General features: G+C 58.7%; 7 protein-coding genes across 7 annotated transcripts; all 7 read right to left on the reverse strand.

Annotated features, from left to right (window-relative positions):
- Window positions 1-958: 958 nt before the first annotated feature.
- On the reverse strand, window positions 959-2,401 carry LMXM_10_1150 (conserved hypothetical protein; the record flags this gene model as incomplete). The annotated part of the gene is made up of 1 exon (XM_003872904.1): window positions 959-2,401. One exon carries the CDS (start codon window positions 2,399-2,401, stop codon window positions 959-961), a length of 1,443 nt encoding a protein of 480 aa, XP_003872953.1.
- Window positions 2,402-4,720: 2,319 nt separating this feature from the next.
- Window positions 4,721-5,371, reverse strand: LMXM_10_1160 (putative rab1 small GTP-binding protein; the record flags this gene model as incomplete). The annotated part of the gene is made up of 1 exon (XM_003872905.1): window positions 4,721-5,371. One exon carries the CDS (start codon window positions 5,369-5,371, stop codon window positions 4,721-4,723), a length of 651 nt encoding a protein of 216 aa, XP_003872954.1.
- Window positions 5,372-7,097: 1,726 nt separating this feature from the next.
- On the reverse strand, window positions 7,098-7,763 carry LMXM_10_1170 (putative small GTP-binding protein Rab7; the record flags this gene model as incomplete). The annotated part of the gene is made up of 1 exon (XM_003872906.1): window positions 7,098-7,763. One exon carries the CDS (start codon window positions 7,761-7,763, stop codon window positions 7,098-7,100), a length of 666 nt encoding a protein of 221 aa, XP_003872955.1.
- Window positions 7,764-9,694: 1,931 nt separating this feature from the next.
- LMXM_10_1180 (conserved hypothetical protein) lies at window positions 9,695-10,117 on the reverse strand (the record flags this gene model as incomplete). The annotated part of the gene is made up of 1 exon (XM_003872907.1): window positions 9,695-10,117. One exon carries the CDS (start codon window positions 10,115-10,117, stop codon window positions 9,695-9,697), a length of 423 nt encoding a protein of 140 aa, XP_003872956.1.
- Window positions 10,118-12,084: 1,967 nt separating this feature from the next.
- Window positions 12,085-13,278, reverse strand: LMXM_10_1190 (flagellar protofilament ribbon protein-like protein; the record flags this gene model as incomplete). Its single annotated transcript, XM_003872908.1, has 1 exon — window positions 12,085-13,278. The coding sequence occupies one exon, from the start codon at window positions 13,276-13,278 to the stop codon at window positions 12,085-12,087; it is 1,194 nt and encodes a 397-aa protein (XP_003872957.1).
- Window positions 13,279-14,434: 1,156 nt separating this feature from the next.
- Window positions 14,435-15,004, reverse strand: LMXM_10_1195 (conserved hypothetical protein; the record flags this gene model as incomplete). The annotated part of the gene is made up of 1 exon (XM_003872909.1): window positions 14,435-15,004. One exon carries the CDS (start codon window positions 15,002-15,004, stop codon window positions 14,435-14,437), a length of 570 nt encoding a protein of 189 aa, XP_003872958.1.
- Window positions 15,005-16,282: 1,278 nt separating this feature from the next.
- On the reverse strand, window positions 16,283-19,471 carry LMXM_10_1200 (conserved hypothetical protein; the record flags this gene model as incomplete). Its single annotated transcript, XM_003872910.1, has 1 exon — window positions 16,283-19,471. The coding sequence occupies one exon, from the start codon at window positions 19,469-19,471 to the stop codon at window positions 16,283-16,285; it is 3,189 nt and encodes a 1,062-aa protein (XP_003872959.1).
- Between the last annotated feature and the right edge of the window lie 1,462 nt (window positions 19,472-20,933).

Genomic DNA, 20,933 nt, shown 5'->3' on the forward strand with positions numbered 1-20,933 from the left:
GGCGGGAGTCTGGTGCGGAGGGGGCGACGAATGGGGGAGTGCGGAAGCCGCGAGTCCCACTAAAGCACGCAAGAGCCGAAGCGAAGGAAGAAGGAGAGAGCGAAGGACACCGAGATATATACATACATGTATATGAAGCACAACGTAGCGAAGTGCATGTGCGGTGTGCCTGACGGAGAGGGCAAGGGGAGGGGGCGCGGCGCACTAGGGATGGAGCCAAGTCTTGGCGTAGAGTGCGCGTGCGTAAAGCGATATGGCGAACGACTGTACATGAAGACGTGAAGGTGCGAGCCTGTGCGGGTGTGTGCAGGCACACAGCAGCAGCAGCAGCAGCAGCAACAGACGCGCAGAGCACGATGGCAGTAGGGGGAGAAGAAACCAAAAAAAAAATCGCTGACTTTGAACTGCGCAGTGCTTGGTAGAGTGGGGAGGGGGAGGGGAAGAGGACGAGGCAGCGGGGGAGGATTCGGGAGGGAAGGAGGAAGGTGGGCATCAGCAACGACTCGTGTGGCATGGCCCTTTGACCTCAGCACCCACACCATACCCCGTGGTGGTGTTGGGGAGACGGTGCGCCTTGATGCATCCTTCTGTTAAGGACAAATCCCACGCAGGAGCAGAAGCCGGTGCCCTTCGCCGTTCCCATCACTCTCTCTCCCTCTCTTGGTTTCTTGTTCATTGTTTACATCCATAACCGCGTAAGACTCTAGTACACCTGCCAGCATATCGCTCTATGTTGGAGCGCGCGCACCGGGTATTTACATGGGTGGCAGCGACGTCGCACCGGCGAGCGCAAGTGGTCACTAGCGAGGAAAAGAAGAGGTGGAAGATGATGATGAAGCACGAAACCACTAAGAGAGGAGATAGAGAGAGCTGCCTTCAGCGCAGCAGTAAAGTCCCTGCACGTACTCACCTCCACCCACGCACACACTCGCGAGCGCGCTGGTCCCCGCGTGTGGGCTCACTTGCCCACTTTGAGGAGGGCCCGGCGATACTGCTCCGGCACGTCCAGCTCCTCCAGCTCGCCTAACTTGCGGTTACGGATCGCCTCCAGGGCTGCCTGCCGCTCACGTGCCGCCTTGCGGAGCTGGTTGCCCTCTTCAATTTCCTCCTGCCGTTGGCGACGGCGACGCTCCTCGACATCCATCATCTGTTTCAGCAACGCTACCGAATTCTCCTCCTGCAGGCGGCGAGTGCGGGCCTGGCGCTCGAGCTCCTGTTCGCGACTGATCTTCTGCACTGCCAGTATGCGATCAAGTTCCTCCTGTTCCTGCACCTTCTCCAGAGCCTTTTGGCGGTTGCGCTCCTCCACCTGGGCAAGGCGGGCCTGCTGCAGGTCGGCATGCATGGCGCTCTCCCGCTCCGCCGCCTCCTTCTCCTTTCGACGCTCCTCACGTATGTAGGCCTCCTGCACGCGGCGGGCCCGCAGCTCCTCCAGCTCAGCCTGCTTGTCCTGCACGCGCTGCTGGTTCGCACGTAGCCGCGCGATCTCCATATCTCTTTCGCGCCGAATACGGGCTTGCTCCTCAGCGTAGGCCTCATCACGTGCCTCCTTCTGCTTAATATACTCCGCCATCTTCCGGTCTTCCTCCAGCTCCATCTCCCTTTCGCGCTGCTTCAGGGCGATCTGCTCAGCATTCGCGATGGCGGCCTCCTCCATCAGCCTCCGGGCCGCATCGATACGGCGCAGCTTTTCCGCCTTCTCCTCCATCTGCAGGCGCTCTATGTGGCGACTCATAGCATCTTGCTCTTGTTGATGTCGCTCCAGCCGGCGCACCCGCTCCACATACCGCTCATGTAGCTGCACCTTGATCATAGCAGCGTTGCGCCGCTGCTCCTCCATGCGCTGCCGCTCGCGCTCGAGGTACACCTTCTGTGCCGTCTCCGCCTCCTGTGCCATGATGGCGTCCATCTGGCGGTTGTACGCCGTCTCCTCCTCGATGCGCTTTTGCTTCTCCAGCCGCTGTGCCTCGCGAGTGGCGACACACTTAGCCTCCATGATGACACGATTCATGGCCTTCACCTCATCGCACTCTTCGTCTAACATCAGCCGCGCCTTCTCCAGGTTCACCTGACGGAGCTGCGCCTCCTCGATCTCCTCTGCCGTCCGCGGGGCCACGCCGTTTCGGGCGCGATCCGCGTCAAACTCCTGCATGCGGCGACGGTGTTCCTCGGCGGCTTCCGTGTGCGTGCGTGGGGCCACCGCGGTCGCGGCTGTGCCGCTCAGACTGCCAGGGAAGCGACCATCGATCATGCCGCGGATTATATCCAGTTCAGTTTTGGTGATGATGGCGGAGTCGCGGGGTGCGCCGCGTGCGTTTAGTTCCTTGCGCAACGCCCCATCGGACTGACCGCGGCGGCGAGGTGGGAAGACGTCACAGGTCTTGCTGGTAAAGAAGGACATCTCTCACTCTCTCTGCACGCCTATGCCTGCGTGCTTGTACCTGAGCAGATCACTCGATCGCGGGAGAAGAGCGTGCAGAAGAGTGCGGGGGAGGGGAGATCACGCGAAGAGTGAAGAGACGCCAACACACGAACTGAGCAAGCCCTTCTATCTAGTAAAGCCCACTTCCTTCTCTGCGTGTGCAGGCGGTCCACGCAGCCGACAGCCGACAGCCACCAACACACCGAGAACATATGGGAAAGGACAACAGGGTGAGAAGATCAGAGGAGGATAGGGAGGAGTAGCGGTGCCATTGCGGACGGAACACACTCGGCGATGTCCATACCAAACCCACGCAAGCATGGAAGGTGGAGAGTAGGGGGTGGGAGGGCAGAGCCCCGCATCCCTCATCAAGGCTGGCCAGACCCCAAACGATACGCTCCTTGCCGCGTAAAGCAGGTGACGAAAGGCGTAAGCGCTACAGGTCCCCTGTACCTTGATCTCATCCCGCACGCCCTGGAACGCAGCAAGAGCGAGGGGGAGGTAAACAAACGCATCCTGCACAGAGTTGCCAGCGTAGCCACTGGCGTCTGTGTGTGAGTGTGTGTGTGCGTGTGCACCTGTCACTAACTGCGGCCTCCGCAAGGATGGGTGAGGGGGAGGCGTTGGCGGGAAGATTCATTAGGTAAGGCATTTCATCGTTGTTTCGCCTTTCACGCACCACAGGTGCAGACACCAAAGGGAGGGGAGAAGGGGGGAGGGAGGCAGCAACACAGCCGAGGGAAGGAAACGGCAACAGCAAAGGCAGAAACACCCAACGAAGGACAACCAAAAGAGTCAGCAAAGGAGGGAAGGTGCACGTGCACACACACACACACACACACACATAGGGCAGCGACACAGCGGTGATGATGAGGGGAGGGCAAGCATCCACAGCGAAGCCGGAACGAGCGCACGCACACGCACAACGAGAGAGAGAGGAGAGAAGAAAGAAAAACACACACATGTAATCCCCCACATACACCAGCACACACGCCCACCCACCAAACCACACAAATACATACTAAGGCAAGTGTGCTTGTATGACTGTGTATGTGGTGGTGGTGGGGGGTCAGTGTATGTGTGTGTGTGTGTGTGGGTGTGGGTGGGCGTTTATGTGTCTGTGCCACGTGATGCTGGTAGGGTACATGCACAAGCACACGAGAAGGAAGGAAAGAGGACGCGCGCATTGATATCAACAACGGCAGAACGAACAACATGCAAGCATAGCGACGGCGCAGCAGTAACGATGGCGACCAGAGAGAGAGAGTATGCATGCATATGTGTGCTTGTGTACGCCTGGGAGACATCCAAAACACACACATATATATATACAAGCGTGCATGCACCCATTAACGGAGAAGCGCTGTCTTTCTTCCGCTCGCCGAATTCGTTCCCGCCTCTTGCTGCTGTTTCTTCTTCGAAAGCCCGTTTGTCTCCTCCATCACAATTGTTAGATTCACACGCGTCGGTCACTGGGAGTAGCCGTGTGTGTCCGCAAGGGTGAGGGCGTACGTACGCACAAGAAGCAGAGCACAAGCGGGCGTCCTTGCTGATGGAGGAAGGGCGAGAAGCGCCGCGACACACACACACACACACACACACACACACACACAGACATGCATAACAGCTGAGGCTGTGGCGTGGTTAGTGAAGTAGGCATGAATGGAGAGGGGGTGCCAGGTAGTAAGGCCATACATCTAAGGAAGGAGGGTGGGGTGGGGTGGGGCGAGTGTCGGAGAAACCAACTGAGGCGCACAACTCCACCCTACACACCCACACGCACGCACACAGAGGTTAGAAACAAAAGAGCCGCACAAAGAGGGCTGCGCGAGATACGCCACAGTTGCAGGCAAGACGATGTGAAGCGCCGACATGTACCGAGAACGGCCAAACGAACATGACTGCTACGTCTCCTCCCCCCACCGCACCCCCTTCCTTGGCTAATACACACACCGCGTGAGAGGGAGGACAAAAGAAAAGCAAGAAGAGAGAATTAGGAAGCAGGTAGGCAGACACAAGCGGTGCCAACAACAAAGAAGAGGGGGCGGGGAAACCCAAAGTAACACCGCATGGGACGGAGAAGCGAGGGCGGAGAGGCGGTGGCAGCAGCACCGCTTACATACCCACGCAAGCTACGCTCTCTTTTCCGCAATGCCAGCTCTTCAACCATCGCCCTAGAGGGGCTTCCGCTTGACAGGCAGCCGTGTCTGTGAACGTTTCTCCGTGTGCGCGTGTTTTCGGTTCTAACTGTGCCTGCCAGTCAAGGTAGTGCGATGCTGCCATTGTGGGTGCTCATGCCTAGCAGCACTTGCTCTCCTTACGGTTGCTTCGCTGGCGATCAAAGTTAACGCTCTGAGAGCGGCCAGCCGCGTTGTCTCCGGCAGTCGGTGTCTTGCCGTTGCGCTCCTTCATGTCCTCGAAGATGAACTTGGTGATCTGCTGGAAGGCCGTCTGCACATTCTCCTTCTCCTTGGCGCTCGTCTCGATGAAGGCCATGTTGTGTTGCTGAGCCCAGGCCACCGCCTCCTCGCGCGTCACCTGACGGCTGGAGCGGGCCTCATCGCTTTTGCACCCCACCAGCAGACACGGGATGCCGGGGAGCGCCTGCTGCCTCACGCGTTCCATCCACTGCTCTAGGTGGATAAAGGACGGGCGGTGGGTGAGGTCGAAGCAGAGCAGCACCCCATTGGCGCCGCGGTAGAACGCCGTGGCGACAGACTGGAAGCGCTCCTGGCCGGCCGTGTCCCAAATCTGAAGGCGGACGCGCTTGTCCATGTAGTTCATCTGGTGCATGCGAAAGTCAATGGCGATGGTGGAGGCGTAGTCCTTGTAGAAGACATCTTCGGAGAGGCGCACCGTCAAGGATGACTTGCCTACGCCACTGTCACCAATGACAATGATCTTGAAGATGTAGTCACAGTCACCGCCGGGTGTGTTGGGGTTGGCCATGATCACCGTGGGGAAGGCGAGGGGTGAAGTTGGTGGAGCAAGGACCGTGTATGCGTTTTGCTTGTATATGCGTGGCCTCTAGACGACGCGCACTTGTGTTCGACAAGGGAGTGGACGAGAAGGGGGTGGGGCACACAGAGGAGTGAAAGTGGGGGGGGGGAGGTGCACTGGTGTGTATGGTGCAGGTGGTGTAGCTTGTTTGTGGAGCTTCCTGGGTTTCACGGCGTTGGATCGACTGGGGTCTACGAGGGGTCAGAGAGAGAAAGAAGAGCAAGAAAAGACGCGTGTGTGAGTGCTTGCGGTTGTTCGTATGTGCGAGAGAGAGATACGGCGCGCGCAAGTGTGGAGGCACGGTGAGGGATATCGTGTAGATACTCGAAGGAAGAGAACTGCACAGAGGGAAGGGAGACGAGGGCTTGGCGGCAAAGGCGAGGGCGTGCGCGCGCGTTGGAAGAAAGGGAGGGGGGGGGTACTGTCCAGCCGCTGCGAAGAAGAGCTGACCTGCCTTCCTTGAGTGTGCGTATTTGCAGCTCCACACCTGCTTCCAATGAAGCGACGGGAGCTATGAGGTCACCTTTCGCAGCCCGCCGCCCTCTCCCTCGTCACCAGCGCAAGAGCAGCAGTGCGGTATGGAGAGAGCGAGGCGCATGTTTCTCGTTTTGAAACTCCTTTGTTGTGTGTGTGTCGAGGGAGAGAGGGAGGGACAGAAGCACGGGAAAAAGGGACGAGAGTTAACGAGCCACATACATGCCCCCTCCTCCCTCCCCCCTCCCCCCTCGCACACTACGCGTCCTCACGTACAAGACCACACAAACAAACATACACGACACAGACTATAACACCGGGAGTGGGAGGGCGATCACGACACCATTACGTCGAGAGGAGGGAAGAAAAAGAAGAAACACAAAAAAAGCGACAAAGAACGGCGAGACGGGTGGTGGCGGGAGAGGGGAGAGGGCCGCGGGAGAGACGGCACCACACACGGATACAGGTGGCGGGAGATGGAGGGTAGGGGTGAAGAGAGAGAGAGCCGCCGCCGCCTCCTCCTCTACTCAGCGGAGGAGAATAGACAAGGGTCCAAACAGGAGAGAGAGAGCACCAGAGCGGGGCAACGTCAAGCAAGCACGCATTATCAACGGCGGAGGGGGGAGGGGAAAATACAGGGTTAAAGCGAAAGAAGGCATCACGGGCGCACAGCTGAAAATTATGACGGCACGTACTTATGTAAACCACACCATTGCACCGGCGAAAGGTCGTGTCATAACGAGAGTCGGTGGGAAGGGGAGGGAAGGGGGGGGGGCGGCAGCTGCTGTCGGTGGTTATACGCGCCGTTCGGGCGCATCAGCCACCACGCACAACTGAAGTGGTGGCGACAAACCGAAAAAAAAAGAGGCGCGTTCGAGCACTCTCGCACACGTGTGCGAAGGAGCAGCTCAGTGATGGAAAAATCCATCCGCTGTAGCCAGAGCCCTTGTCGATGGAGGAGGCAACATCGGCAGCAGCGGCCACAGGGGCGCCATTGAGTCCGCGTACAACAGTCTGGTCGGCTGACGCGACGTGTTTTGCCCCTTTATTGCCCAAACCCCATTCGCTTCCCTGCTGTGTTCCTTCTCTCCATCTCCGCCCTACGCCAAGCACCTCACCACATCTCTTCTGCGTCCATTTTCGTTGATCTGCTGTTGTGCTCTTCGCCACGCGCACACTACATCCTCCGCTCTGTATCTGCTCAGTTGGAGCAGCACTGGCGCTTTTTCTGCTTCTCCTCCTCCACAAGTAGGCGGCCACCGGGTCCGAAGGTGCGGCCCGCGTGCTTGGCGCCAGGATTCGCTACGGAGGCGATGTACGTGGCGAGCTGCTGAAACGCCTGCGATACGTTTGTGTTCTCCTTCGCGCTCGTCTCGAGGTAGCAGAGGCAGCTATGGCACCGCGCCCACGCGTCCGCCTCGCTCTTGGCTATTTGGCGATGACTGCCTAGGACGATTCCCTCACCCTGCTCGTCGAGGTGGCTCTCTACGAGGTCCAGCTTGCACCCGACCAGGATGAGCGGCGGCACCACCGGCGAGTACCGCTCTAGCCGCTCATACCACTGATCGAGATCCTCGAAGGACTGCCGGTTCGTAAGGTCGAAGCACAGTAGCGCGCCCTGGCAGTTGCGGTAGAAGGCGGTTGTGAGCGTGACGAAGTCGTCCTGCCCGCTCGTGTCCCAGACCTGCAGCCGCACGCAGCGCGGCTTCTTTTCGAGGGTGTTGCAGCTACTGTACTTGAAGTCCATCCCTAAGGTGGGGACGAGGTCGGGGTAAAACGCACCATCACAGAAGCGGGACGTGATGTTGCTCTTTCCTACACTAACACTCCCGATCACGATGACCTTGTATGCCAAGTCTTCCTCCATTGTATTTTGCGCGGCGGCGTTCGGCCTCGTCCGTTTCTACGCTGCTGCGCCTCGCTGAATAACTATGGTGGAGATGGGGATGACTGTAACCGAGATGGCACTCGTTCGTCACGCCGAGTGTGGGAAAGGACCGAGGAGAATGCGGCCAAGGCAGGGAGCGGGAGGCGGTGATGCGCAATACAGCGTACGGCCTGTGGTGCTCAGAACAGCAACACGAAGCCGGAGTCGTTCCGGCTCAGACACGCAGCACTAACGAGTGCTTAAAAAAAGGATGCACAAAGGAGGAAGGGCTGGAGGGGAGTGCGGGGGGAGAGAGGGAGAACATACACGTAAGCGCACACACGCATACACGCACACACATACATGTATATATATATATATGTACCCGTGTGTGTGTGTGTGTGTGGAGGGCACAGCAGACAAGTGAGGAGGGCGTGGAAAAAGGAGACAGAGACACGCCAGAGGGGAACGGAGAGCACGCCAGCTCTGACGCTTGCACAGGCTCGACAACGAAGGGGAAGAGAGGGCAGCAGCAACGAAGAACAGAACAAAGGTGTGTGGGTGGGTCAGCAGCAGAGCAGGGAGTGGGAAGGGAGGAGGGGTGGGCTCTGGGAGGATCTGTGACGCACTGTCAGTGTTGCCACAAATATACACCCAGACACACTCTCTCTCCTCGTGTGATGATTGGTCACAGCAGTAATGACGGCAGCAATGGACAACAAGCAATCGCTCTCGCGCTCTGCGGCGCTGCCTTGCCCTTGGTGACTTCGTATTGCGTGTGCTATTCGCGTACGTTTGCAGGTGAGGGAGGGGGTGAGGGGGTGGGGGGTGCGTTTCCTTACATGTATAGGAGGTAGGAGATACACAGGCCAGGGTGGCCCAATGGGTACGCGTGCCACTGCCTGCTTGCATGCGCGGGCGTGTGTGTGTGTGTGCGTGTACATCCATGATACGTGCACCCACGCTTGTTCGCGTTGTGTTCTGGCAGGCATGCAGACAGACGCGCGACTGCGCGGGGGGAAAAATTCCTTTTGTTGTTTTAAGGGTTCATTCGATCAGAGAATATGAGTTCAGCTCCACTCTACCCGACCTCGTCACAGAGTCCCCACCGCGTGGGGCCAAGCAGCAGCAGACCAGTGCGACAGCAGTGCCGACTCAGGCATCGCAGCACAGCCTCTGCCTCACACTCTACCCGCCCCTGCCTCGCAGGCCGGGTCGCCTCACAGCCACTCCCATGGTACCGGGACCCGCCTCATGCGCCACCCCTCCAGGTGGCTCAGGCGCCACCACACCTGCAGGCAGTGTCAGGGCGGGGTGAGAGGCGTGCGAGTGGCGTTGACACCTTGCCCATGATACGGATGGCACAAGCGTGTTCGCTGTCACAGGCCGCTCCAACGCAACGCCATCCACCACCTCACCGCCGACATCAGCAGCCACACATCGCTCTAACATGCCCAACGGCGTGGGTGATTGTCACTGGCACAACCAGAGGTGGCTTGACATCGAAAGGGGTTAAGAGGACGCCTGGCTTTCCCCCACGCAGAGTGAGGGTACTGAACGCTGACACCACACACTGAGAGGCGTCTCCCTACGGCATGAGAGCATGCGATGAAAACGAGCGTGAGCACCTGGAATAGTGGAAAGAGGGTGGAGGGTAGCGCAGGAGAGCGGATACCTTGAGGAGGCAGAGATAGAAGGAGGATGGGTACCCTTCAGTGCGTGAAAGCAGCTGAACGTTTGTTGTGGTTGACTGCTGTGCAGCTGCTCTACTTTGATTGGAGTATCACACATGCTCATGCAAGCATGTGCATCCATATGCGCCACGGCAGCTGAGGCATCAGCGAGACCTTGCCCTCATCTCTTGGCAGAGAGAGGGACAATGGGAGAAAAGTTCAACAAGTGTACGGGGGAAGGGGGATGCGCGATGCACTCTACCGGTACCAGGTGGGGTGCGCCTCCTCCAATTTCTGCCGGAGACAGTGCACGCGCGGTGCCTCGTACGGCGGCGAATTCACAAGTGTAAAGATATGAAAGGCTACGCCGGTAAACAGGCCAAAGACCATCACAAGGAAGATGACAATGCGAACCGGCACGAACTTGTCAATGACATCCGTGTTTGATGGCAACTGACGTTCTCGGTAATAGGCCGCAGGTACTACCGTGCTGGTGTTGGCGGGAGGACCATGCGGACTTGTCAGGATGCAGCCGTACACAATGAAGGGCAGCACGATGCAGCCAAGAATGATGAACAGGGCCGACTGTGGGGCTAGGTAGGAGCCCACGAGCGCGATAAGTATGGCCACGCCAACGGTGACGAGTACCGCGAAGGTGCCTGCGCCGACACCCAGTATCATCCTTTGCAAGCGTAACGGGGTGGGGTGGGTAGGAGAGCGCCTCGGCACCTGCAGGCCTATCTATGTGCGCGCTTGCGTATATGTTGTCCCTCTGACGAGGAGGATGTCGACTCTATGAAGATGGCTTGGTCAATGTCACCCCTGTCCAAGTACGCACACACGCACATCCACTGAGACAAAAGGGCATAGCAGCAAGACTAGTGCACAGAAGGAAGTGTTCGCACCGATCGGTGTGCGCTCGCAGGATTGGGGGGGGGGGCTCCCAGCGCACACCAAAGATGAAATGAACACGAGGAGGGTGAGACGGCCTATGAGAGAGCGACTCCCCGGGTACTGCAAGAGGCAACGGTGGATGGGGAGAAGCGCTAAGAGGGGAAAAAGGGGGTGGGGGCTCTATGAAGCCGACGCCCTCTGGAAGCCACGCAACGGCGTCACGACGCATACATCCAGACGCACAAATAAACGCAATGAAACCGTGAGGGGAATAGAATGAGGAGGTGGGACGAGAGACAAGCGTGGTGATTGCCTGGGCTAGAGAGCACCAGCTCCACGGTCTTCTTGCAAGTCGAATGCCCACAGGGCTGACGAAGATGCAGCGGCAGCAGCAGTGGCAGCAGAGGGCGAAGAAAGGAGAAGGGAAGCCTCTCCACGTACGCAACAACACAAACACGGGTGCAGACGGAGAGGTCTCGGACCACATGGTACCCATGTCACATACTCCGTCCTTTTGCCCTTTCCCTCTGTGCTGCCCTCCGCCGCGTGGGATGCGTGTGTGCTACAGGCACAGAAAGCAGCGACATCCTCCAATGGTCGGCACGTGAGGTCCTCGTGTGGTCCTGTGAGATGCGCATGTTCTTTCTTTTGAGGCGGAACAACAGTGCGCCCAACGCCACGTCAACTCTCCTGTGCAACTGTGTGTCTGCCCGCATGTCGGTGTCGCTTTCTATACAGAGAGAAGCATCGCGTGGGGGTGATGACCACATACGCAAACCTACTTCAGAGACACAGAGGAGGCGTGTGATCAGTGGCACGGTGGAGAGGGAGCAAAAAGGAGAGACGCAGAGGACTGCACAGGTGAGGTGAATGACGTGCAGACGCCCTACAGAGAGAGACATACACACACGGACATGCGCACTGCGAGGTTGAGCCGTTCTTTTTTTTTCGACGCTCCCGTGTGTCCCCCCTCACACACAAACAAGTCAACCAAAGCATACGCCCACACGGCCACAGCTCACCTACCGCTGTAGCACTGCTGCTAAGCCCTGGCCGCCTGGGACGAGCCGTGCTGTCATTGAATCGGGTCATGCGTCTTGCCGGCACTTCTTGTCCTTCCTCGTCCCTCCCTCACACATGTGCTGCGCGATCGGGTGCCAGACGGACGCGGGTGGAGGCGGCCGCGTCTGTCGTGCGGGTCGTAGGGGGATGTCGGCCTGTCGTCTCAGGCCGATAGCAAGCTCCGTAATCCATGCAGTTGGTGTCGGCGCCTCTGCCGCTGCCGATTTGGCAAGCTTGTGAACTTCGATGCTGTGTTCCCATCCGCAATGACCGACGACAGACCTAAATGAGAGGTGCACGCGACGGGCCAGAAGCGCCAGCATTCGGGTCCGAGATACGCCGCCACATGCCATCCCCCACCGCTGTAGGACCCGCCCCGTGAGAGCGCCATGAGAAGAGAGTGCGGAGCACGAGGAAGAAAAAAGGAAAAGATCCCGTATGACCGCAGCTGGCAAACACGGACCTGCACTCACAGAAGAGGATACAGTCACAATATACATGGGCTGCGAGAGCAGCATCCTGCCATGGCACCGACGCACGCGGACACCTATAGTCGAGCAAACAATGGGGTTGGTACATCTTCTAAAAACGGAGGAAAATACACGCGAAAGGAAGGCAAGACTCACTGGGCCAACAGCAAGCAGCAACATGCCTCTGCCAGCGTCAGCCAAAAGCCGCTGCACACGTAGCGACTACGAGCACCGATCCCAGTACTTGAAGTAGTCCTCGTCTACAGCGTTCTTGTAGAGCTCATCTAACTGGGCCTTTCGTTCGGCTGCTGCCTGGGTCTGCATCTTGTGAGTCTCCGCCAGCTGCTCACGCTCAGCTCGGCGTTCGCGCTCGCGCTGGCGATCGAGAGCGTTTGCCATCCGCAGTTGCATGTTTTCCTGCAGAGACCACTGCTTCTTTTCCTCCACCTCTAAAAGACGACGACGGCGGAGCTCACGGAGCTGCTCATCTTGGCCGGCTCGCAGGAGGGCCTTCTGCTTCTCTGACATGCCCTTGTAGCGCTCCGCCCTGACGCTGGCGCCAAGCTCGCTGACTACGGTTTCGCGCTCGTTGAGGAAGTCGCTATCCATCTGGTATGCCATCTCTTGCAGACCGAGGCGAGTGTCCTCCTCCTTGGCGCGCACAGCCTCGCGTCGCTGCTGCTCAGCGAGCGCGCGGTTGAAATCGGCCCCATTCTTCTCCATGAGCCTGCGCTGCTCCGCCACCTTTTGCTCCACCTCGTACAGGCGGTAGTTCACCTCCTCGTTTCGGTCGTCGAAAGCGCGGTCACGCTCCTGCTCCATCCACTTCTTCGCGAGCTTCTCGTTCACCTGCTGCTGCGCCCACTGCCGCTGCTGCCGCTGCTGCGCCGCCCTGCGTGCCGCGTAGTCGAGATCCTCGCCTTCAAACTTCTGCAGCGACGACGGTCCGTTACGAGGGTCTTCGTCGCCGATGCGTGCCGGCAGCTCCTTGCGCTGTGCCTCCGGGTCGTTGAGGTCCCACTCACGGCCCATCTCTTTCTTCTGAAAGGTCTGGCGGTAGTCCTGCAGCTCCTTCTCACGAGCTGCGCGAATGGAGTTCACTTCCTGCTGCAGTGCACACGCATGACGGTCCATCAGGAGCGCCTGACTGTCGTAGTAGTCGTTCCTCTCCTTTTCCAGGCGGCGCAGCGCCTCCTTCTCACGCACCTGCGCATCCAAGGCCTCGCGGTCGATGCCCATCTTGCGCACCTTAGGGTCCTTCAGTCGCTCCGCCCTCTGCAGCATAAAGAGCTGCTTCTTGGTCTTGGTGTTCATCGGGCTCGAAGCGCTGGCTGCGCTGCCGACAGAGCTCGCGGCTGCGATTCCGCGGCTGTTGGTCGCAGAGAACCGATTTTGTTCCTCCACCGTCGAGTCCATTGGTGCGTAGCTGTGCGTGTGTGTGTGTGGGGGGGAGGGAAGAGGTGCAGAGTGGGGGGAGGGTGCCTTTGGTGGACACCTGCGCAATGCAGAGATATAGAAGAGGAGCGCAAACCAAAGAACGGCCTCGCCAAGCCGAACGTGGAGATCGACGCGCGCCCAACGAGAGTCCGCGACGGAAGTACACCCGACGAATGGGAATGTTCTCAAGTGGTTGTAGGGGGTGGATCGACAACGAGCAAAGGGATGCGAGCAGCAGCAGCTGCGGCGGCAATATATATATATATATGCTGAGCGCGCGGTGAGGTCCAGCTGAGGAGGTTGTCGAGTGGTAAGGTGCTCCAGGGCACCGAAGCGGCAACTGAGTGATCGTCCAAGCGAGAGAGGGGAAGAGGACAGGGCCGAGAGAGGCAAGAGGAGCAGGAGGGGAGAACGCTGCAGCTTCCTCGAAGGGAGACACTGGTGGCATACAGGGAGAGGGAATGAGTCAGGATGAGATGCTGCTGGTGTTGAGGGAGGGAGAAGAGGGACTGGAAAAGGAAGAAGGGGAGGCGGGTGCGCGCAACGTGATCGCGAGGCAAAGGACGGCCTTCACATGAAAAGAAACGCCAATCAGTTGTGGGATCCCACCACCTTCCTCTTGCCCCACCCCTTCGCTACGATGCGACTCAGGCGCATCTCGCCAGCCAGATGTGCAGCGGACGGTGCACGACGCCGCGTGTGCAAATTTGCCGCACGTTTGCTTTCTCCTGCTTCTCGTTTTCCTTTCCTTTTGCGGTACTGTGTGGGTCTGCACGTACCCATACACCGCACGGGTGTGTCATTCTGCATTTTGGCGGATGTGTGTGTGTGCGCGTGTGCCTCAGGCGGAAAAACAATAGGGCAACACTGGAGGAGGGAGTGGGCACGAGGGGAGGGGGGGGCAGCAGCGGAACGCCGCCGCACCCTTCTCTCATCTCTCATTGGCTACGTGGGCTCTGTCGAATGATGACGACACCCTCGGGAGGAGAGAACGACTCATAGGCGCTGCGTTCTCGACTCGCTCTGCTGCGCGCTCATCTCACGCATCGGCTTCTACAGCTGCAGTGACACTATCGAGGAAGTCGCACAACTAGGCAGGCGCGAGCTGCGACAACACTCCAGCCGCCGGATCGCGCTACTGCTGCGGCTTAAACTCGACTAACGGCGACGGTGCCGAGCACTTGAAGCAAAACTTGCGGTTGTTGCGGTTGACGCCTTTGCACTTGGGGCACGTCCACAGCGTCGTCTCCTTTCCGGGCAGCGGCGGCGGCACGGGCTTTGGCTGCTGACACTTGTGGCACACAACGGAGCCTCTGAAGTTCATTTGCCCACACGGACAGGCCCAATCATGCGGATCCTCACCTGGTAGACTCGGGCGGCGAACGCCAGGGGGAAGTGGAGGGGCGGGGGCACCACACTTGTAGCACTCACGCTTGGATTGGTAGTTGACTTCACCACACTGGCACAGCCAGTCGCCCTTGGTCGGCTCACGACTGCGCTGCCGTCGATGGTTGCCAGCCAGGCGCCGTGCGAGGCACAACGGCGTCGCAGTGGAGAAGGAACGCACGTACGTGCACGCGCTACTGCTCATCATGGCCATCTCTGCCACGGCCCCGGAGGTTGCAGGGTGCGCGACGGCAGCGGCGGCGGCGCGACACGACCGGCGCAGAAAACGCGTTCCTAGTCCATTGTGACCTCGCAGCATAATTACGTAATCTCCGTTGGACTCTCCGTGCGCGCCGGTCTTACGCGGGGGTTGGGGGCTTAGATTTATGCCTGCCTGTACTTGTATGTGGGTTGTCTCACGAGGTGCGAGCGTCGATGGGCAACAGAAGCGTGAGGAAGCGGTAGAGGGGAAAGAGAAGAAAGGTCACACAAACGTCCTTTGCCTTCCTCTTGGCCCTTCACACGTCAAGAATGAATCGCACACCACTATGAAATCGGGAGAGAGAGGGGGAACGATACAGTGTCAGGGTAGGGTAGGTGGGTGCAAGGAACAGCGATCACGTGAGAGGTTTTGCTTGTGTGCGCGGCGGGACACTGTCGCGGTACTGCTGCAGTTTGTGCACGCCAGCGACAAGTCACGGTCTCTTTCTTCCGTGCCCCTTTTCCTCACCGCTGCATGGGCACAACAAGGCTAATCACGCGGGAATAGGGGGGAGGGAGGGCGGCGAACACATTCAGGGGATAGGCACAGAGAGCGGGGAGGGAGCGGTACAGACGCGGATGTGCCGCTTGCAAAGCCAAGACAGGGAGGAGAGGGCAAGGAGGTGGGGAAGGAGGGGAGCTGCTCGCGAAGAGGATTCGCACCAAAGACACATGGGCCAACGGTCCACACACATCCGTTCATCTTTGTCAGCCGCTTGCGCCTTGCCACTGAGCAGAAAGGCGCCGCAGCTCGCGCTCGTCCTCTCACCTACGACTTCAAACACCCAAAGACACTCGCACCCACAGGTTTGGAAATCGAGCGAGCCACACGCCTCTCTGCACTCCGACACCGTCATCACCCCTTCCTTTGCCACGCACAGGGGGCGGGCTGAGGGAGTGGGGTGGGAAGGCTTTTTCGCTGAGTCGCAATTTTTCTTCTTTGTGTTGTGGATTACTTGCACGTGTAAAATGGTGGGGGGTCGGAGGAAGATGAGGGAGGGTAGGGGAGGGCGCCATCCCTGCCCACCAAGAGGATACTGTGTCTGTGCTTGCGTGTGTCTCTGTCTCTCTCTCTGTGCTACTATGTGAGCACCGTATCTTTCAGCATGCAGGGCGGTAGAGAGAGAGGCAGGGGAGGCGGATGGCCCGTTGGGCATCATTCTCTTTCCCCGTACCGCATCTGCCACGGCACCCCCTCTCTCCTCACTTTACACTGGCACCTTTGCGCAAGACGCCAAGCACGACACTTGCGAAAGAGGGCCAATCACCACCCTTCTCTCTCAAGCGGCCCGGCTCGGCGCTTGCTTCTGCATGGCGCTCCAGCAGCTTCGACGCCTTAGAGCGACTCCTTCAGCGTGCTCATGAGTGTGTGCAGGGCGTTTGCAAGCTCATCCACTGTCTTGCTGGTGATGTCGCCGTTTTCAGTGACGTGGCGCTGAATATCTGAGAACTGTACCTGCAACGCGTGCGCGGCGGCCGGCGTCGTGGCACGGGAGCAGAAGTACTGCGCCACCTCGCCCACAGCGCTGCCCTCCACGTAGAACAGAGGAAGCAGCAACTTCCTCATTCCGTGGTTGTCAACCGCTACGGAGCGCTCGAGCGCGCATGTGACAAGGCGGTGAAACACCATTGCGTCTGCACGCAGCAGCGTCGACTTCATGACGGCCGCCTGCTGCAAATCCTCTATCGGATACGCAGTGCGCACCCAACAGCAGTTCACGAGGCGGTCCATCGCCTGCAGCGCGTCATTCTGCTGTGCGGCTTCGACGGCGTTGATACTGGCCGGAAAGGCAAGCGATTCCACAAAGCCAACGACAGTGAACACCTCCGGCGGCGGCTGCTTCGCCCAGAAGTCGTGGAAGAAACGTGCGGCCAGCACGTTCACCACCTTGATCACAGCCGAGCACACCTTCGAGCGCACCATGTACTCATGTACAGGCAACCTGCATAGCAGGCCCCACACACTAGACAGCAGGTTCGTCAGCGCCGCGTCCTCGTAGAGCTGCAGCACCCCCAAGTTGCACCACCCTCCCTGCAAAATGTGGTGCGCTGCCAAGAGACCCAGCCGCATCACCTTCCACCCCCACTCCACCAGCGGTGGCGACGGGGTGTGGGCGCTTGGTCCCGTTGCGCTGCTCCCCAAGACAAGATGGACGAGCCGTGCGGAGCGCACCACCACCCGGCTCACATAGCGAAATATGTGCACGGGTTTCGCGCTCTGTGCCCCAAAGACAATACGCTGGTTCTTGTTCAGCGCCATCTCATTCACCAACTCCAGGAGCTGCGTTACAGTCTCCTCGCCGCAGCTGCTCTCTTGTAGCACGGCGTCGGCCACAGGATACAGAAAAGGCTCGATCATGTCCATCACCACTCGGTACGGTCGGCGCTCCGTGCAGCTCAGGATGCCGCGCATATCGCAGAGCGCCAGCGTCAGGCAGCTAGTGCTCTCCGCGCTAGACCCGCCAGTGGCGGCCCCGTACACTGCCTGTGAAATGCGCGCCAGCACCGGCTCCATGAGGGTGTTTACTACAGAGTCTGTGAGTGCGGAGGCGTCGAGGAAGCGCACCTGCGCCACACATCGAATAAACAGGTACCGCGCCTTGAGTGCTACCGGGTGCTGCAGTGGGGCTGGGATGGATTCGTTGTGGAGGTTCATCAGATACGTATACGAGCACGTCTCCTTGAGCAGCCGCAACACACTCGAGGTGGAGGTCCACTCGTCCAACAGCTGCAGTGCCGCCACGCGCACCTCGTCGGGCATGTTTGTCGCGCTGAGTATCGTCCACAGCGCGTGGACGGCAACATTCAGAAAGTAGGCACCAAACGTACTTGCTGTGTCCATCTCCCCGCACTGCCGCAGCTGGCTACTGAGCTGCTCGACAAAGGCAGAGGTCTTACGGTTGGACACCACGTACACCGACACGGTCTTGGAGAGGATCGCGGCGAGAGCGCGCGTGGTTGCCGCCGCGACATGCCCGCGAACGGAGCCAGGGACGCTGTCAAGAAATACGACATGGGTGGAGAAGCGCTGAAGCAGTATGAGGCTGTGCAACAGCATGGCAAGAACGCGGACAGCACCACTGTCGATAGCGCCGTCGGAGTGCAGTGCGGCGCTCAGCAGATGCAGAGACCATGCCGCTTCCTCCATAAGCAAGATGTGGTCGACCGAGACAGCAGAAGCGTTCGAGCGCACGTGTGCCAACACGGATCGACTGACCCGTTCCGAGTTGGCCTCGAGCATCTTCCAGCCTTCCTCGCCGCATCCCATCACTACCTTCACGAGAAACTCGACTTCAAGTCGGACCCCCTCCTCGTCGTCGTCCAGCATGTACTCGACTGGCATGCTATTGGAGTTCGCCTGCCGCATGGCGGCGCTGTCGCTGTTCATGAACTTAGCCAGCTCCATCGTGAACGCTTGTACGCGGCTGTGAAGGCATTCAAGGTAGCAACCAACCACCTGCAAGCCGCAATGCAGCATCTCCGCCGTATCCTGCGTGGCGTACGACTTGGCCTCGATAAGGCGCCCCCATACACTCAGCAGGGACAATAGTGATGTCGAGGCGTGCTTCCAGTTGGCCAGACACTGTCTTGTGAAGCTGCAGAGGGACCGCAGCCACGGCGAGAACTCCGCCAGCTGCATGAGTTCACTGATGTCGCAGTTGGGCTTCATGCGATTGAGAAGTCGCGCGAAGGCGCTGAGCGTCTCCTCGTCCTCCAGGTGCAGGAAGCGCTCCATGACGAGGTGCGTCTGTAGCAGGACTATTGCGTACCACCACGGTCGCAGCTCGACGTCAGTGAAGAACGATTTGCGCAGGCTCACCAACGAGGTCAGTACCTCCAGCAATGTCTGCGCCACGTCCGGCTCCAGGTCGGGAATTCGGTACAAAAACCATAGCCGGTCCATCAGCTGCACGTCCACGAGGTCTGCTCCCCAGCTCTCTGGATACGTTCTCGTCACCGGATTCTCCTCGGCCTCTGTTTGCATGGTGTCGCACGCAAAGTCGAACTCTAGCACGTGTCGCGCTAGCCTAAGCCCGGCTGCCACGACCGTTCGACAGCTCGGCTGCACTTCCTTCACTACTCGAACGGCTAATCGGAAAACACTGAGGAGGTGGTCATCGCGGAAGGACTTCGCAATGCTCACGTCAGTGGCAAAGGTGGTCATGCGCCGTTCACTCAGCGTGATGACAAGGTCGGCGAGCACCTCGCAGCCTACGCGAAGCCGATCGCCTTGATCACCAGCTTGAATCGAGGAGGAGCACGATACGCACACACTTGACGGCATCTGGGCCAACGTGTGGGAGTACTGATAACCCCTTTGAACGGCCACGCACACGAGTTGACGCAGCGCCAGCTTAGCCGCCGCGTTCAGGCCGGCATCCCGAACGCACAGCAGCTCATACACACTCAGCGTAAACTGCGTCAGTTCGTCTGCATCAACAAACAACGTCTCCAAGCATTCTGATGCGGCACGAGACACGAAGATTATAGAGTACGCGCTTGTGGACTGCTGCAGAACCGCCATTAGCAGGTGCAGTCCAATCTCATCGATGATGCGGCGCCATCCATCGGCAGTCACCTTCAGGGTGGCCCCCTTGTCTCCCGAGTAGAGCTTCAGGCAGAATGCATCTACGTCGTCTATTCTATTAAACTCTGTCATTCATCTACAGGTCCCTCTAGTGGTTTTCGTTTTTTTGCATGTGAGCAGGGCACACGCACCATGGAAAAGGAAAGAGCGGGAAAGGAGGAGGAGGAATGTTGAGACCACCACCACCAGCAGCAGCACCCACACACAAAGGTGAAAGAGTGGTGAGAGGAGATGAAGTGGAATGATCACCTCGAGTAAGAGCGTGCGAAAAGAGTAGCCGCCTGGAAAGGACAGGCCGGTGTGCTGGTGCGTATGTATGCCTGCTTCTACGTGTATGCGAGTGCCAATGTGTCCGTCGCTGTGTCCGAGAGTTTCCGCTGCAGGGAAGAGGGAAGGACGGGCGCGAGTTGTGAGAAAACGTCACGAAGCTGGAAAAGTGCTAAGTAAGAGAGGAGGGGAGGGTCGGTGGTAGAGCGGTACCTCCGACCCACAGAGCACGAGCACACACAACAACAGCGACAGCCAATGACTTGGCTACGTGAATCCCCTACTCTGATAGCAAAGGTAGAAAAGGCCCAAAGAGTGATGGAGCCAGGTGTGGTGCTTGCTGCTGCGTTTTCTTTTATTGTTGTGTTCCTTCCTTTGAGACAGCTTGGCCAGGATGGTCATGTCGTGCGCAAAGGCAACCGACGCAGAGCAGATAGATTGGGGGATACGTACGTGGCGCAGGGTGGTAAGTGTGTGTGTGTGTAGGGGGGGAAGAGAGGGGGGGGGGAAGACACGAGGGGGACGGTGTGGCGTAGTCATCGAGTGAGGTGACGGGCGCAGCAACCGTGGAAAGAGTGAGAATGGGTGCCGAAGAAAAAACAAGAGTGCAGAATTTGTGCGAGAGCGACAAGCCAAGTGTACCGTAAGCCAAGCAAGGCGATCGAGAGGAGCAAAGCTACAGAGACGAAATCTGCATGTGACCACAGGCACGGAGTCTCCACTCAGCCAGGCACTAACGCAGCAACCATCTTTGAAGGCTCTCGGCAGTGCTGCCTTGCTGAAATACAGGTATGAGTGCGCCCTCGTCCCTCACCTACCTAAAACAGAGAGAGTCACCTGCTTGGCCCCTCACTGTTCCTTGTGCATCCTCCTTCACAGCAATGAATGCCCTGCGTCTATTCTGGGAGAGACGATGTGCAGTGGAGAAAGGAAAAAAAAACTCGTGTGCAGCGCAGTGACTCACATGTAAGGATGGCGGTATTGGTGGATCTCTTAACGGTGGTGGCTATGGCAGCTGATAAACGTTGATGTGTAAAGCAGTCGAAAACAGTCATTTGGTTGTGCGGGTGCCGGGGTACTGCTTTCGCAGCTTGACCTCTTTTTGCATCTATTCTTGGTAGCTGTTGTGTGC

Source organism: Leishmania mexicana, chromosome 10 (genome assembly GCF_000234665.1).
Source record: "Leishmania mexicana MHOM/GT/2001/U1103 complete genome, chromosome 10".
NCBI lineage: Eukaryota > Euglenozoa > Kinetoplastea > Trypanosomatida > Trypanosomatidae > Leishmania > Leishmania mexicana.